Here is a 17,687-nt window from a genome sequence, read left to right on the forward strand (position 1 = left end):
GAGTACAGTTACAAGTAAAATATGTAACTGTATTGAGGGTTTGCACCATTATTGGTTTACTGACGGCTCCAAATAGCTTCTTGGAAGAGAGGTTTTCATGGGATGTATTTACTTTTTCATAGCACTGTACTTCCCATCATACATCAGACCCAGCAACAGAGGCACTGTTCCAGTCCTATATTGGAGGTAATACATGTATTCTTGCCTTGGAAAATTGACAAATAAAACATGCTAGTGTGAAGATGCTCCAGGTACAAGCAAGCAATTCATTTGGGTCCTGACTTTAACATTAAAAAATAGAGTGTAGTCCTGACTGTCATCGGTCTTGTATCACTTCTCCAGTTACTGTAATTGTTTGAATATCAGCATATTGCTGGTGCTGTGTCTGGCTGCCCCCTCTCTGGGTGTCTCCCTGTGTGAGTGGATGAACCATGGACATGTGAACGTTGAGATTATGGGCCTTCTCAAAGCGCTTTTTACAAAGCAGGCAGGCAAACTCCAGGTCGGCCTCCGATTTGTGCTTGGTCATGTGGTATTTCAGGGATGCACGTTGACGACACTGAAACCCGCACACCTCACACCTATAAGAATGATTAAAATAATGATTATTGACATTATTATTATTATCACTATCATCACTTGAAGTGGGTCACTAGCTGTGGGTGTTATCTGTGCTTACTGTAGTGGCTTGGCCCCTGAGTGTCGCATCTGGTGGACTGAAAGGTGCTTCCTCTGCTTGAAGGTCTGACCACACTGGTCACAAATGTAGTTCCTCTGGTCTGGAAACACATAAGTGAAAGGCATAAGCACACAACTCAAACAGACATACAGATCCTTCTTGAAAAATTAGAATATTGTGTGAAAAAGCATTGCAGATGCCATAGAACCCCAAATCATAACTGACTGTGGAAACTTCCCACTGGACTTCAAGCTACTCTGACTTCAGAAGGTTGACATTTCTCTGTTATAAATCCTTGTTTTGAGTGGTCTTGTGTAATATTGTAATATTTTGAAATATGGACTTGTGATATTCATGAGAAGTATGCCATAAAAATTCGAAATTTTACCAAAAAAAGGTTTGCAATAATTCACTGAATGTCCAATGTATCTAGAAAATGTGAAAGTTTCATGAAATATATGAAAGTTTCAAGAAAATGTACTTTTACACAATATTAGAATTTTTTGAGAAGGATCTGTATAATCCAAAATAAACCATGCAGTGAACAGAAAGCCATGGTATTGTCCCCCTATACACAATATAATATTATTACTGACTACATTTACTAACTACTATTATTAATAACCACCATACCTGTGTGGATAAGCTTCACATGTCGCTGCAAGTAACGGTCGATCATAAAAACTTTGTTGCAGCCTGGATGTGGACATGGTCTCTCCCTCACCTCTTCATGGTGCTCTTTTATATGTTTCTGAAAAAACAAAAGTAAAGAAAACCGCATTTGTACAGCTAAAGATGTTGCATATTTGGTTATACATAACTGTATACAGATCAATAACAAAATATGAAGATTGTGTAAAAAAGCATTGTAGATGCCCTAGCACTTCGAAAACTTCCTACTGGACTTCGAGCAACTCTGACTTCGGAAGGTTGACATTTCTTTAATATAAACCCTTGTTCCGAGTGGTCTTGTGTAATATTGTAATATTTTGAAACATGGACTTTTGATATTCATGGGCTGTATGCCATAAAAATTAAAACTTAACAAAAAAAGGTTTGGAATAATTCACTGACGGCATAATGTATCTAGAATATATGAAAGTTTCAAGAAATAAGAAGGTTTCAAGAATATAAACGTTTACAAAATAGTCTAATATTCTGATCTGTAAAATAATGACCTGCTGTTGAGTTGGACCCATTACATTATGGTAATGTGTAGTAATAAGAGATTCACTAAGATAGAATACATTTAGAGTCCTATAATTAAATATTGAGATAATACATATTGAGTGCGTATCCATCCATTATTCTTAGTCTGTAAAGCCTTTGTTAACAGTAAATTGGTGTCAGTGCATTTCATTCTGACCTTTAAACCATCAGGAGCTCGGTAGACAGCAGTACAACCCTGATACGGACACTTATAGATATTGGGCAGCTCCTCTCTGAGAATACAAAAATGATTACTTTGTCAGTGTAAAGTCAAGTAAATTGTATTTATATAGCTAGCACCAAATCACAAGTTGTCTCGTGAGTCGTGACACTTCACTTAACTTTTAGAGTATGTCATAACAATACTCTTACAATTCCCCAACAATTGAGTAAGCACTTGGCGTGAGGGAAAAAACTCCCCTTTAACGGGAATAAAGCTCGAGCAGAAGCTTGATCTTGGTGGGTGGCCACTGGCCATCTGCCTTGACCAGTTGGGTTGAGAGAGATGTACAGCAATAACAAGCACAAATAATGCATTATTCAGTGCAAAAAGACACAGAGGGAAACAAATTTGTCTTGGTACCCTTTAGGTTTGAACTTGTTCTTCCAACCAGGCTTGGGTCCTGGTTTCTTTTTGATTTTAGGCTCCTGAGGGCCCTTTGGACTTTGTCTTCTCTTGTTGGATGTTGTCGTCCTGCGAGGCCTTGAGGAGGAACGCCAAGTAAAAAATAAATCTTAACATCATAATGTGAATCCTTAGTATGTTTATTCTTTAAATATAGCTGAGGCACAATAACCTCACCTTTTGGGGTAAGGCTGAAAGAGTTCATCATCTGAGGTTCCCCTCTTTCTGCCGTCTTCAAACTCTTCCACTATCGACATGTCCCTGTGGTCACAGAGACAGGTGGATACACAACAATAACCTCACCTTGATACTTGCATAGAAATTAGATTACACAACTGAAGAGAGAAGATGAGTTGAGAAGAGAGTGGTGGTGGTGAGAAACGGGAGAGTGTTTTCTGCTGGTGTTTCAGTCCGAGTGTATCAAAGGGTGCGTTCGGAAATGCGCACTGGGTCTGGTTAGGGTTAGTTTTAGGCATAGTTTTACTGAGGTTAGGGTAGGGTTTAGGCATAGTTTTACTGAGGTTAGGGTTAGGATTAGGGTTGGGTTTAGGCACTCATTACACTGAGCACACACCCGGTGCGCATTTCCGAACGTACCCTTTGATACACTCGGACTGAAACACCAGCGGAAAACACTCTCCCGGTGAGAAACATTTACTTTACAGTACAGTATGTGACTGACCTGTCAGAGAGGTCACTATCAACAGTCCTGTCCTCCAGCTGTGCAGGAGCAGGGGACGGTGCCTGCTCACTCCACAAAAAATCTAAAGATCAGGAAAAGAAACAGACTCAAAGCTATGCATGCATCATGACAATGACACTTAAATCCTCTTGTCTATACGCCATGTGTTTCACACTGCGCTGCAGTCAAAGAGACACATTGCTGCACATTTAATAGTACAAGTTTATGATACACCCTTTACACATCGGCCATTCCCGTAAACAACACTGAAGGTGGGCTCGTTTCATTTAGGTATTACTATTATGTGCCAACAGCTGTATTGCCATAAATAAATAAACACCTACATGAACACACACACACACACACACACACACACACACACACACACACACACACACACACACACACACACACACACACACACACACACACACACACACACACACACACACACACACACACACACACACAACTTCAGCAGCATTTACTTGTCAAAACTGTCAATATGAAAATGTACTTTTGTGATAAGACAATATGGATAAAAGTTGCACACACGTTATCTGTTTGAAAGAGAAACAACAACAAAACCTCTTGGACTTGCATCTCACCATCTGTGCTCGTGGCAGTTCCATCGGTCAGAGTCTGAGGTGTCACTGCAGCTGGGCTGGGCTGCAGTGACACTGTACTACTTGTGTTGTCTCCTGGGCTCCTAAGGTTTGCTCTGAAGTGTTGTCGTGGGCGGCGTTCCCCGTCTTCATCTACCCCTTCCTCTGCGTACAATGGCTTGAATGCGTCTGCATTCTCTCTCCCTAGCAGACTGAAACTACCTGTGTGTCCATGGTTACTGCCCGGCTGACTTTGGGTGGCACTTTGAGTGTCCATCACGTAGCTGTGACCGTCCATGCACCCCCAGACAGCACTTATAGAGCCCCAGCAATGGCCCTCTAGCACCTCTTTCAGGTTGGGACAGGAATGACAGGCCTCTCCATGGTGGTGAGCCCAGGATACCAGGCTGTGGAGGCACTTGGGGTCTGAGTTGAAGGATGATTGTGCTAGGAGATGGAACATAATGAAATGGCTCAGGTTGGTAGGTAGTTGGTACAGAATTTGAGAATAATAATAACATGAAATAAGGAGACAACAATTGCTTATTGAGGACATTGGGCCTCATTCACAAAGCTCTTCTTAAATTTCTAATGTATTTTAGTGTAGCCCTGCTGCTCCTAAGTCAAGAACAATCAATGTTGCATTCAAGAAAGGATGTACACAGCCTCGATTTTCAGTGCAGTTATACACAGGTGAATTCATGCTGAATCCCACTTGTTTGGATATTGGATGTGCGTGCCTGTGAGTCATTTGCACTGGTCGTCTCATAAAAGGCATACCCACAAAAAGAGCAGATCTTAGTTCAAGGCAAGCTGACAATGCCTTGTGAGCTTGTATTCAATATATGGTGTTTTTGGCAAGTGATTCCCACATGTGATGGATGATAAACTGAACTTTTGAGGGAGTGATATAAAATGATTACTCTCATCATGTGTAAACATTCCACCAAAGTGCAGCCACACTGGCAGAAACAGACACTGAGGGACATAAAAGCTCTGAATTTTTCAACAAAAAATAAAATTTAGACGTTTAATTGTCCATTTTCTGTGTTTCCTGTGAAACACAGAAACACACCAAAGGTGAATAATAGAGGAAATGCATTAGCTTACTTGTTGAGTCATGGTTCACCATTAACTGCGGAAACTTTATATTCTTCCTGAAAAGTAAACAAATATTTGTTAAAGGCACTGGTAGTAGATTATGGATCTGGAAGCTGTTACTAGGAATCACCATCATGTCACTAATAAATAATAATGAGAGATCCAATTGTCAAATCATGTGACCTTCCTTCGATTTCCTCTCAATTTCTAATGTCACCAGATGTCACCTTGATTTCACACTACAGTATCCCACACAAACATGTACTAACACCTGCACAGGGACTACTGGTCATTGGGAAAAGCGGGACAACTCCCGAACGGCCGGTACATTCTCGGCCGGTCCAGGCCGGGCCATTAGGAAAGAATTTAACTGTTTGCACAAAAGTCCAAATTAAACTGTTTGCACAAAAGTAGTGAAAGCAGCAGATCTACAAGCACACAACGCCTCGCACCGCGAGGCGTTGTGTGCTTGTAGATCGGCTGTTTTCACTAGTTTAAATAATTTTTTAAATGATAAATACAAAACAAACGGTTTTGGACATACACAGTTTCCACCCGACAACAACGAAATATAGGCCTAATTCATGTAATTGGCCCACAGGCTTGTCACTTGTCATGATCTGAAATGGCAAATCTTTGAGTAGCAGCAGCGCTATAGAGAGAGATCTCTCTATAGCGCGCAATGAGGGCCTCTCCAACTCTTTTTCCCGGGCTGAATCAGGGGCCCAGCACATCCCTGCACCTGCATGACAATATTGACTACTGCAACCATCTCCTAGACTCACCAGCCTCCTCTGGTGTTGTCATCACCAGCTGGCGGGAGGTTGACTCTCTGTAGGAACCTGATCAAGATGCTGTGGCACTTGTAGAAGTTGGTATGGCACTTCTTGCAGACAAACTCAGATAACCGTGGGTCACGGTCCAGTGGTACCCCAACCAAGCGCTGGAAATCTGTATGGAAAAAAAGGGGTGGCTGAGCCATCGTGTCCGACTCGTCTTCAGCAATCTCGGCTGAATCCCGAGGCAACTTCCTGAAGGCATGACGCAGGCTCCGTGGTGAGAACTTCCCATGGCAGAGCCTACACAGGGCAGTGGGCAGTCTACCTGTACAGACAGAAAATAAAGCAGTGCTTCCTAAATTTGGGTTGGATTGTGGTGGGTGGCTAGCCGCAAATTGCAACACTAGATTCTTTTACTCAAGTTCATTTTTGAATATAGGACTTCTACTGGTAACAGAGCCCCATATAGAACCTCACCCGTCCGCTGTAGAACTGTTGTAAGCTGATGATGGGGCTACTTGTAACAGAGTATATTTCTACATCGCAGTATTGATACTTTTACTTAAAGGGGCACTCCACCACTTTTCAACCTATCTTCTTCATATAATAGGTCCTCACTAATGTTCATGATCAAATATCAAAAAAAAATTCTACTCAGTTTGGGTCTCATAGGAGAGCTGTGGGTGGGTCAAATCCTTCTACCGGTGACATCATCAATGGGAAATGCAAGCTAATAGAAACTGCAGGCTTTCTATTCCTGAAAAAGTTGCAATGTTAAAGTGGAAGCCATTGTTCTCGTGATAATAAAAATCTAAATATTTTTTTTCAAATATATATATATATATATATATATATATATATATATTTTTTTTTTGTCAACCGATGATGTCACCGGTAGAAGGATTTGACAGCTCTCCTATGAGACCCAGACTGAATAGAAAGAAATTGTGCAATTTTATTATGAAAATTAGTGAGGACCTATTATATGAAGACAGGTTGAAAAGTGGTGAACTACTCCTTTTTTAAGTAAAGAATGTGAGTACTTTTTCCACCACTGAGGAGCACTTTAAACATACTTTTGATTGATTGAAGACTTTATTGGAAGTTTGCATGGGAAACTGGTACAATGTCAACTAAAAGGAGATCCTAGTAAGCTTTTCGGCTTATCTACACACAGGAAACCTTTATGCATGTATTGTACATACCAGAGGGCTTTGTTCTGTTCTCTGACTGGGTCTGTGGTTGGTCTGCAGCAGCCTCCTGGTCTGCTGCTCCACTACCCTGCTGATGGAGGATGCCTGTCGCCGGGCTGACAGTCTTTCGAGGTCTCCCTCGGTTTCCAGATGGTCTCTTCGCCTCATCAACGGCGACTGTCTGTGATTTGGTTTTCTGTCGCGGATTATCTTGCAGTCGCACTCGTCTTCCCCTTTTCTTCATAACTCCAAACTTTCTGCAGAGTAACTACGGAGGACTGCTGTACAAAAGGCGTCTCATTAGCTAACGTTAGCAGCTTGGCTAAAGCAGAGATCAATGAACGTAACTTGTCTTTTAGTCTTAAAAGTAGTGATCAATTAACGTTATGGTGCAGTTGTATGGAACCCGCGTTGCCACCACGATTCTGTGCAGCCGCAAACACTGGTGTATTTATTTGGACACAAAATGTTGTTTGAAACAGGAATCATCCATGAACTGTTTTGAATTGATTGATCCAAGAGTTGTAAACATTGAAACCCGGAAGTTCAGGTTGTCTGCAAAGCAAACGCAGCAACATTATGCAACGCCACCTACCGCCCGGCTGTCGCCACCTGTCAAAAGTCGGGGAAATGACTAAAAAAACTCGTTCCGAACTCATTCCGCTTTAATACGGCACATTAACGTAAAACATGCATTATGCATAAACATGAAAACAACAGATAGTATGCAGAATGTCCCGTTCCAAGTTTTCAAATGTATATAAATATTTTGAAAATAGCAGATCGCAGTGTGAGCTTTTCCCCCTCACGATATTCCTGGCCATTCTATGGAGGCTGCCATTTTCCTTTTACAGAGGGCGCTGGAGCATTTTTAAACATCTTTTCACTTCCTCCCAAGTCGAAGAACAAGAGATCCCAAGGAAGTGACAGGGAAGCGTGTATGTGTCTCCCGTAGGAAGTGAGGCCGATCGCCCCCCGCTACCCCCGCCTCCCCGTTCTTTGCTCCCAGACCACGCCCCCGACCGTCGCGATTGGCCGGCTGTACTCTGCTGTACTTCCTGGCCATGTCCAAGGAAGATCAAAGAAGGAACGGACACCAACGTCATTTTCGTCATTTCAGGCTCCATGGGACGCCGCCATGACACTTTGGCCACCCAAAATTAACATTAGCGTCTATGAGCACTTCGTCACTTCCGCCACCCAAAAGTGGCCACCCGGCGTGCCAACTTCCGGGTGTTGTCTGTTCCTTGTAGATATTCCTTGGCCATGTCCAAGGAATATCTACAAGGAACAGACAACACCCGGAAGTTGGCACGCCGGGTGGCCACTTTTGGGTGGCGGAAGTGACGAAGTGCTCATAGACGCTAATGTTAATTTTGGGTGGCCAAAGTGTCATGGCGGCGTCCCATGGAGCCTGAAATGACGAAAATGACGTTGGTGTCCGTTCCTTCTTTGATCTTCCTTGGCCATGTCCTGTTACTGTTGTTGTCGCGTCGCACTAGTGCTGTCACGCGTAGAAGGATGTTTGAGAGAGATGAGATTCAATTTATTGTCAGTGTACAGTACAAGTACAGTACAGTACAGCGAAAAGTATTTTCACATCTCATACGTGGAGACGTTTGAATACGCGGAGACGTTTGGACTTTTGGAAAAATGAAAATGCGCGTGATTTACAACGCTGCCGACCGACCGATGACAATATTGTTGTTGGACCGTCGCTAAATACCATCTAATGATGTAAAGTTCGATTACTGTACCACATGAATAGCGTGGCATTACTGCCCACAGAAAAGCAGTGTGACTGCAGGTTTGGGAAGAGAGGGAGAGGGGGAAAAACGTCTGGAGACTGATGCTTTAGTCTAAAGTAGCCAGCGTGGAATCAGACTATTTTGAGTTCATTTTATTATTGTTATTGTTATTATTATTATGTTTGGGAAGAGAGGGGGGGGGGGGGGGAGTAGCCAGCGTGGAATCAGGCTATTTTGAGTTATTTTGTTATTATTATCATTATTATGAAGGACCGACTGTGGGGGGGAAAATAATAATAATTGCACACCATAGCCTACCACAGAGATAAAGCATTTACATTTTTTATTTGACAAGCTTGGGAGAGAAGACTTGTAATTGAACGTATTGGTAGCCTAGTATATACATAGAGATGATTAATGAGGTGTTATAACAACAGTAACAGGACATGGCCAGGAAGTACAGCAGAGTACAGCCGGCCAATCGCGACGGTCGGGGGCGTGGTCTGGGAGCAAAGAACGGGGAGGCGGGGGTAGCGGGGGGCGATCGGCCTCACTTCCTACGGGAGACACATACACGCGACAGGGAATTGTCTGTTGCCAGATATTGCCAGAGACAAGCGGCCAGGTCTATGAATAATAAGCCCAATAGAATTAACTAGGTTCAGTTTTACTACTTTACATTTACATTTGAAAATAGCAGATCAGCAAGCTCACAATGTGTCACATTGTGACACATTGTGAGCTTGTATATTTGCTATTTAAAAAATATAGAGGAAAGAAAAAACGAAAATAATTTGAATATTTTTGAAACATTTTAACAACACAAATCTGTGTGGCGGTCCCTGGCACCACATATTTTCAGATGGGGGTCTGCGACTGTGGACAAATCTGTTAATATGGGGTCCTTGATATGAAAAGATTTGGGAACCACTGGTTTAAAAAATATTAGAAAGTAAGCCCAATAAACAACGACACCAATTGCTTATTATAAGCAGACATGGCAACACCGGTTCATTCAGAGCCAAGAGCCCAGAGCGCCTCTACTGACACTTTAATGCAAGGACACAGGAAACCAAATGATGTTTTTTATTTTCTTTCAGGATATGAACAGGAAGCCGGGGGCGGGGCCAGGAATATCGTGAATAGGGAGCAATGTATTTCACATATTGCTAATCCAGTTCGCATCCGGTCTGGGCCTAGAGCGGATACGGAAACGAAGCTTGCATGTAAAGTTTATTGTGCAAATTACCGGATAAGTAGGTGGGCTTTAGACCGGATTACGCTGGTTGATTCAGAATGAAAACCAAGCTTTTCGTGTTGATTCGATTGGTCATTCGAGCTGCTGACACATGCATTGCGTTTCATGACATGTCACATCCGGGCAAGTTATGGCTGCATCAGTCCCAGAGATCGGCGTGAAGCCCCTTCAAAATGCCATGAAAATGGCAAAAATAGCAATCCAGCTGGACGCAGGGAACAGACATAAGGTAGGACGTTGCTATGGTTACTAGGCCTTGGATTCAGCTTCACGGATGTCCACGAAGCCGTGTTATAACGCTTAGTAAATGAGCAGTCGTTGATGTAAACAGAGGCAGAAGGGACTGGGAGGGCAGGGAGGGATGCTGACTGTGTGTATAGTCAGTCAAATTAATGAATTACTGTGTAACTACTGCATGGCAGACAGGTCGGTGTAGACTACTATCCTTATTTATTTGTAAATAGGTATTAAATAAAAGTTTGTATTATCTATTTACAAAATTAATAAACAATAATAATAGTAGCCTACACACTGTCTGCCGTGGATAGTAGTTACACAGTAATTCATTTTAATTAGTGACTCTCTGTCTGTCTGTCTGTCTGTCTGTCTGTCTGTCTGTCTGTCTGTCTGTCTGTGTGTGTGTGTGTGTGTGTGTGTGTGTGTGTGTGTGTGTGTGTGTGTGTGTGTGTGTGTGTGTGTGTGTGTGTGAGTGTGTGTGTGAGAGAGAGAGAGAGATAATGGCAGTGTGTAACTCAGTATTTGCTATTTCTCTGATTCTCTCTAGGAAGCCTACTGTGAATACTTAAGGAGTATCAACTATATATCACATGTACTTTTGGAGGATGCTGCCCCAAAAAGTAAGTTCTGTGTAATATGACCAGGGAAACGCAAACATTGTCACAGCCTACATAAGGTATTAAAAGAAACTGGCACACAATTAATGTGGGAATGTGACTTCCATTATAGACAGAATCATCATGACATCACCAAAACAAAAAAGAATATTTCTTGGCAGATGATGCAGTCACATTGGCACAGTATGATTCACAAGCCATATTTCTGGAAAAACAGAACACTTATGATATTGTTATTGACTAATAAAATGATGTATTTTTTTGTTCAGGACACTTTCTTTTGTTTACAAATATTCTCAGTCTGTTCATTGGCTCTTCTCCCTCTGCACCTTTATATAATTTACATGATGCAAATGTAGGTAAGGGAATATGGGAAACACAGAAAAAAAAGCAAACATTCACGTATTACACTCCACTTGGCTGTTCGTTTTATTTCTGCTCAAATCTTGAGAATGCATTAACGTGTAATCCCTTACCCACATTAATGTATCCCAATACAAATTGCATGTTAACACCACTGGTATCCATGTCCAAATGTCACGACAAAGCAGTGATATACATAGTAATACACCTATCTATTGGGAATAATAATGCAGAAGTCAAATAAATAAATAGAAAAACACCTTTCATGATTATGTCTCTCTTTTGTATTTGATCCAAATTTCTGGCCTCAGAGGAAGGAGAGGTGGTCGGGGTGGAGGTGGAGAAGATGCTGCGGCTGGCTGAGCAGTGTCTTGAGCGAGCCAAGTCATTCATAGGCAGGACAGAAGAACCGCCTGACCTCTCTTCCTCCACCTCCCCGTCCTCCTCACCTTTCCAGTCCGGAGCACGCAGTTGTCCTTCCACTGTCCATTCAACCACCGGCACACAAAACAATGGTGAATGAACACATTTCCTACAGCCTTTTAAAACCAATTTAGGCCTGGGATTATTGAATGCTTTAACTATTGAAAAATAGCAGATATACAAGCTCACTGCGAGCTTGTAGATCTGCTATTTTTGAAAAAGTTGTGAAAATGTTTGCAAATATTTGAATATATGTATTTTTAAAGCGAACGTTTGTAACTCAACTTTTGCTTCTGGGGGGGGGGGGGGGGGTCCCTGGAACTAAATATTTTGAGATGGGGGTCCGTGGCCAAATACATATCAGTTTGGGGGTCCTACTGACATAGTAGTCTCTCAAGAATAGACTAACTGAGCTCCAGTTATGTGAAAAGGACCTTTTCTTTGACGATGGCTGGCCAGATTGCTGACACAGAAACATAGGTTTTTCAAAAAACCTTAGGATTCAAAAGACACTTAGAATCGGGTCAAAATTCTAATTTTCACAATGTTTCAAAAATAGCAGATCTACAAGCTTGCTGTGAGCTTGTATATCTGCTATTTTTCAATAGTTAAAGCATAAAATAATGATACACAATAATGTGTACCCGTTCTAAATTGGTTATTAATCATGTTGTTAAAAGCATCAGTGAACAGAAAGTAATCAGCGCCAACATGATGAAAAAGCGGGTGTTGTGAATCAAATCGGCTCATGTTTGCTCACGTGACCTTATCCACCAATCACCTTCTCTCTTTCCCTTGCCCTTTGTCTTGTTCTCTTCCTTCATTTCTGATAGTTGCTCCATGTGATCCTCCTATTGATGCAGCAGAGGTCAAAACACCCAGCCCTTCAATGCCCGGTCACCGCAGGGTGTTGTCGGAAGGCAGCGGGGAACCGTCGTCCCCTTTCCTCCCTCCTGAAGTCTTCCAAAGACTGCAGACAGTGGAGTCACAGGACACAAGCAGAAAGTAAGGGATAATATGTATGAAGGAGAGCTCGCTAGGAGTGTAAATATTGCTGCATTCCCCTATGTGGTGTTCTGTTTACTGATATCCGTGACCTGTTGCTCCATGTTATAATGACACTCAATCACACACTGTTGCATATTATCAGAAATCAATATCAATGTAGAATTTTATCACTGTGTCCAAAGGGCTACATCACTTGGGGTAATTCAGGGTTAACATAGAAGATCGATTATTCTCTTATCTTCTTTACTAGTCCTACCTGAGTGTTTTCTCTCTCTCTTTCTCTCTCTCTCTCTCTCTCTCTCTCTCTCTCTCTCTCTCTCTCTCTCTCTCTCTCTCTCTGTCACATTCTTCCTCTCCTCTCTTTCGGAGAGGGAGCTCTGACGGTGAAGTCTCTCGGGCCACCACGTGTTGCGATGTGACACGTTGTAAGCTTTTGTGCTTTTGTACCTTTACTTTTGGTACTTTAAGTACATTTTGAATACTTTCATACTTTTACTCAAGTACTTTTACTTGTAACCGAGTATTTCTATATTGCAGTATTGATACTTTTACTTAAGTAAAAATGTTCAATACCTTTTCCACCACTATACACAGCTAACCCGATTTAAAAGTGTAAACACCAGATCAGATTGATCTCACCCCGTGTAAACACTTGATCCAAAACCTTTTGGAAGAAAGGTGTCCATGTAAACGAGGCTAGTGATGTATTGGTTCATTGTGTGCATGTGTGTGTTTGTGTGTTAGGGAACTGACGCCCATTGAAGAAGCATCACGCTTGAACCAGAAGTTGAAAGCCAGTTATGAAGCCCGCCTGGCAAGGCTCACTCCTGGTCAAGCCTACCAAAAGACATCATTGGTTAGTGTGTGTGTCTCGCATGTACATGTCCATGCAGGTCTCTGCATCCTCTTAGCCCAAGCCACACAAATTGATGCTCACTGTTGCAAGCGCAATGTTTGCATGAATGTCATGTTATTTGGACAAATAGCTTAGCTGCCTGAAAAAATGTAAGCATGGACTTCTCATATTGTGGTAACGACTTGTGACTCAACGTCAGGTAAATGACTGGTTTGTTAATACAGACAGCCAAGATCAAATGAGAAGCCTCCTCTCTCTTCTTAAGTTTCACTAAGCATAAAATGACATGTACACAGTGCATAACCCAAAGTCTGCAAGTATACTTTGATTTCTGACATCCCCGGGTGTGGACTAGTAGCCATTCAATCACGCTTGGGCTGGCTAGTTTAAATGGGAACTGCATTAACTTTGTCCAATAAGAGAACAGTGGCATGGAAAGCCTATGTGATAATTTCATGCTTTTTCTTTTCATTTGTCATAAAAAGAAATCAGAAATGCAGTGCAATATATTCACTCTGCAGAGTCATATTGTCACTAAACCTCTTAAAGACTGTATGTATGTCATGCCCCGAAAGTTAACATTGCTAGGCATTGCCCGGGGGTGTGTACGGTATCTGAGGGATTGAATGTAGGAGTCTCAGAAGTAATGGTGGAGAACCCAGGTGTATCAGTGATGTCAGTCATCTCCAAATTTGGGCATTGTTTCAGCATGCGGCTGTTACCTTGGCTGGGACACATGCGCAGTACAGGCGGCGGTATCAGTGATGTCAGAAATGTGGGCATTGTTTCACCCGTTTATGCCCATATATGGTGTTCCGTGTCCAGGCCAGTCTGTGAGATGAATGATGTACTGTAGACAGACGGCGCAAAGACATTCCTTAAATTAATAGTTAGATAGATGATACAATAGTTCACGTGGTTTTTCTACAGTCTGATTTACAAGCTCACAACATGTCGTGTCCGCATGCCGCACCGCGTTGTGAGCTTGTTTTCTTTAGACAGCAGGACAGAGCCAGTACAAATGTGCAGAGTACAGGAGGAGACACTGGATACTAATCTCTGACAGCTTGTTTGTAGAAGACTTGTAAATTATTAGCGGTAAATATGCCATGAAGTTGCGGAATCTTTATAATTCAGTTTTCTGTGGTGTAGATTCAGAATATGATATGCGTGCTCAACTCTGCCCCCTCCCTAATCACGGATAACCACGTGGGTGTCCTGACCTTTTCAGTACAGTAAATGCAATACATTAATTTGATTGGCTTGTAACGCCATTCCAAGCTGACATCATCAATCATATTAGCTAAATGAAATCATGTCAAATACATAGGGAAGGGGTCACATCATAATCACTACAGGCATCTGTGATAAGCACGTCAATCAAGAAAGATTGAAACCAAAAACTAATCAGCTGCTCAATAACAAAAGCATTGTATGTGGGGTTACTAGCCGAGGCTAATTTGCAACCCCTTTCTAAATATCTACCTAGTATGGGGGTATTTTCTTCCTGTATAGCAGTGGTATTCAACTAGTTTAGGCAGCGGGCCACAATTGTAAATTCTATTGAAGTCGGGGGCCACAAGACTGTGACAACAGAAATGAACGAAAAATGTTCACAGTTAATCGTTTGACCGTTTGTTGTGTGCTATATGTCCGATAAGGCACAACAATAGACATGTATGTCCAATAGGCTGGCAAGGTGAAGTGTTTCATTCACCTTACATGAATGAAATTAAGGTTTTGGCTTTTGAGCACCCGATTGTTAAGAGCACTTGATGTGTTTGAAGTGGATGATTATGGGGGAGATGAAAGATGACACAAAATAATGAAATAAATACATTGAAACATTCATAATGGTCATCCTGTACAACCAACCACCCAATAATAATTTGTTACATTTATTTTTATATTGGAATATGGAATGTTCTCCAGGGGCCACAAGAAAGCTCCACTGGGGCCGAATTTGGCCCACGGGCCGCCAGTTGAATATCACTGCTGTATAAGCCCAACTTTCAGCAGCTGTCAAAAGTTCTCCTAGGAATTTTGTATTTCAAACTTTGTTAGATGTGTTACTAGACACCTTTACAAACAAGAGATTCCTTGGTAAGGAATTTATTCCCAGGTTTTATTAATATCCCCTGATTAGTAAAGAAAGAAAGTCAGTCTACCAGACTAATAAATCAAGTCAATGTTGTTTTTACATACATTTTAAAATAAAATACAATTTAAATTCCTATATGTAGGCTATGCAGTAGTAAACAATTAACTAAAACAGCCGAAATCAAACGGTTACCACACTAAATAGACACGCCCACTTCGCCCAGTCAATTCATTCAATCTACGCTGTCTGCTGATGCAGGGAATGGGAACTTTGGAAGTGTTGTCGGGAAGATAGCCGCATCGTTCACAGTTAGCGCTAAATATCGATTCAGAACGTGTGATTCTAACAGAACGTTCTCTCCTCGCCAATCGCCACATACTGTAATATCCTTGGTGAAACGGCAACAAAACAGTTACGAAATGGTAAGCTATGCGATTAGTATTATTGATAGATCTCATCAAACTTTTCTTTCTTCGATATCATGTAGATAGACAGTCAACTTAATCAATGAGAGAGTGCATGCATGTTATCATTCAGATACGGAGAATGTTCCGCCGTGGTAACCGTCACATGGAGCCTGCAACTCTCTGGAGAACATTAAAGGCACTTGTAAAGGTAAAGTAAACGATAGGTTTGGTTCCTCTGCCTAGATGAGTCGTGCATCGCATCATCATTGGGAGGTAGCATTTTGAGAATGGGCAAGACGCGATCGGTTCATATTGGTTGTTCTTGTTCAATAACCTGCAATGTTTACTTTGTTTTTAATGAAGTATGCATCCTTATTACACACCAAACAAATATTACAGTTTGATGGTTGAGGCAATGTAACTGCGTGGCTTGTGGCTTGTAACTTGTGGTTCTAGAATTAGCTTGTCATCAAAACTTTTTTTTTTTTTTTTTTTTTTTTTTTTACTGTACGCAGTTATATTGAGAAACGTTAATTACAAAAGACGAATATCCTATTATTGGAATGAAAATTGGGCTGAAACTAGCTCTGGTCCATAGCGTTAGAATGAGTTCTCACGCTATGTCACCGATTATCCCTGTTCCCACAGGAAAGGCTGCGCACCCTTCTCGTCTGTAGTAAAAAAATAAAAATACAGTTAAACAGTTTCACTAATCACCAAAACAAAGATGGCTTTAGCGCGTTGAAAGCCTACTTTCCTTAGTGGGAACTGGGAACACTCTGCGCCCCCCGCCTCACGTCTAAATAGACTTTTTATCCAGAAAAGAAAATATTTCACCGGAAGGCAAAATCTGGTCAATGGAATTTTCTATTGACAAGATCGGTAGAGGGCGCTGTGGAGTAGCTAAAAGTTCCAGTGAAATATTTTATTTTCTGGACAAAAAGTGTATTTTAGACGTGAGCTGGGTGACTCCGAGTGTTGCCACTAAGGAAAGTAGGCTTTCAACATCTTAGAACCGTCTTTGTTTTGGTGAGTAGCGAAAGTGTATTTTTACTACAGACGAGAGGTTGAGCAGCCTATGGACCAGAGCTTGGCTGAAACAATGTTTTGATTTCTAATGTCCTTTCCTCTTGTAGCAATGGCTCACCGTAAGTGGGATCAAAAGGAGATCTTGTTTTATTATTTTATTTTTCAGATAGAAATTTGATTTACCCAACAGTTTAATCCAAGGCACACTGGTTTCATATAGTTTGCCTTTCTTCTTGAGTATTGAAGATCTTAAAATGCTTTTCAAATGTTGAGTTTATTTATTTTAGGTAAATATATCAATCTTTATTTCAGACTCTAATAGGTCCATATTAATTAAAGACAATACAGGAGATAACAAAACAAAACCATAAAAAAGCGGCACATCTAAAAAACATACATAGCCCTCTCCATTGTCTCCAGAAACAAGAGTAGGCCTACCTATAATGTTGCTTTTCTTAGGGTTAAACCAATTAAACAATTAGCTGGCACTTGTCTACATCATACCCTCACAACTTATTATATTTACCTTTGTGTCCACTGTCCAGGTAGCATACAGTTTACAGTACTTTCTCTGAACATCATCACAGACATCATCCCTAATGATGTGACCCAGATATGTGACCTTGTCTACAACATTGAGCACCTTGTCTGCCAGATAAAAAGAGGGGAATGCTGCCTTTCCGAGGCACCTTAGTTTTCATAATCACTCTTTTGGGGATTAAAGTTCATTAAACTTGATATCAAACTACTGTCCATAATCTGAGCAC

At 41.5% G+C, this 17,687-nt stretch overlaps 2 protein-coding genes across 2 annotated transcripts in view; one reads left to right on the forward strand and one right to left on the reverse strand.

Annotated features, from left to right (window-relative positions):
* Positions 1-189: 189 nt before the first annotated feature.
* znf276 (zinc finger protein 276) lies at positions 190-7,117 on the reverse strand (the record flags this gene model as incomplete). The annotated part of the gene is made up of 11 exons (XM_080736864.1): positions 190-581; positions 680-779; positions 1,313-1,430; positions 2,046-2,121; positions 2,472-2,591; positions 2,691-2,774; positions 3,196-3,277; positions 3,804-4,247; positions 4,911-4,957; positions 5,687-6,005; positions 6,886-7,117. The coding sequence occupies 11 exons, from the start codon at positions 7,115-7,117 to the stop codon at positions 317-319; spliced, it is 1,887 nt and encodes a 628-aa protein (XP_080592990.1). The 3' UTR covers positions 190-316.
* A 2,764-nt stretch (positions 7,118-9,881) lies between these two features.
* vps9d1 (VPS9 domain containing 1) overlaps positions 9,882-17,687 on the forward strand; it is a 28,908-nt gene continuing 21,102 nt past the window's right edge. The window contains exons 1-5 of the mRNA XM_080736500.1: positions 9,882-10,108; positions 10,664-10,736; positions 11,408-11,611; positions 12,353-12,524; positions 13,272-13,383. Of these exons, the coding sequence (XP_080592626.1) occupies positions 10,010-10,108; positions 10,664-10,736; positions 11,408-11,611; positions 12,353-12,524; positions 13,272-13,383 (660 nt within the window). The 5' untranslated portion in view covers positions 9,882-10,009. The remainder of the gene's footprint in view (positions 10,109-10,663; positions 10,737-11,407; positions 11,612-12,352; positions 12,525-13,271; positions 13,384-17,687) is intronic.

This window comes from Nannobrachium achirus (genome assembly GCF_963921795.1).
Source record: "Nannobrachium achirus genome assembly, chromosome: 11".
NCBI classification, from domain to species: Eukaryota; Metazoa; Chordata; class Actinopteri; order Myctophiformes; family Myctophidae; genus Nannobrachium; species Nannobrachium achirus.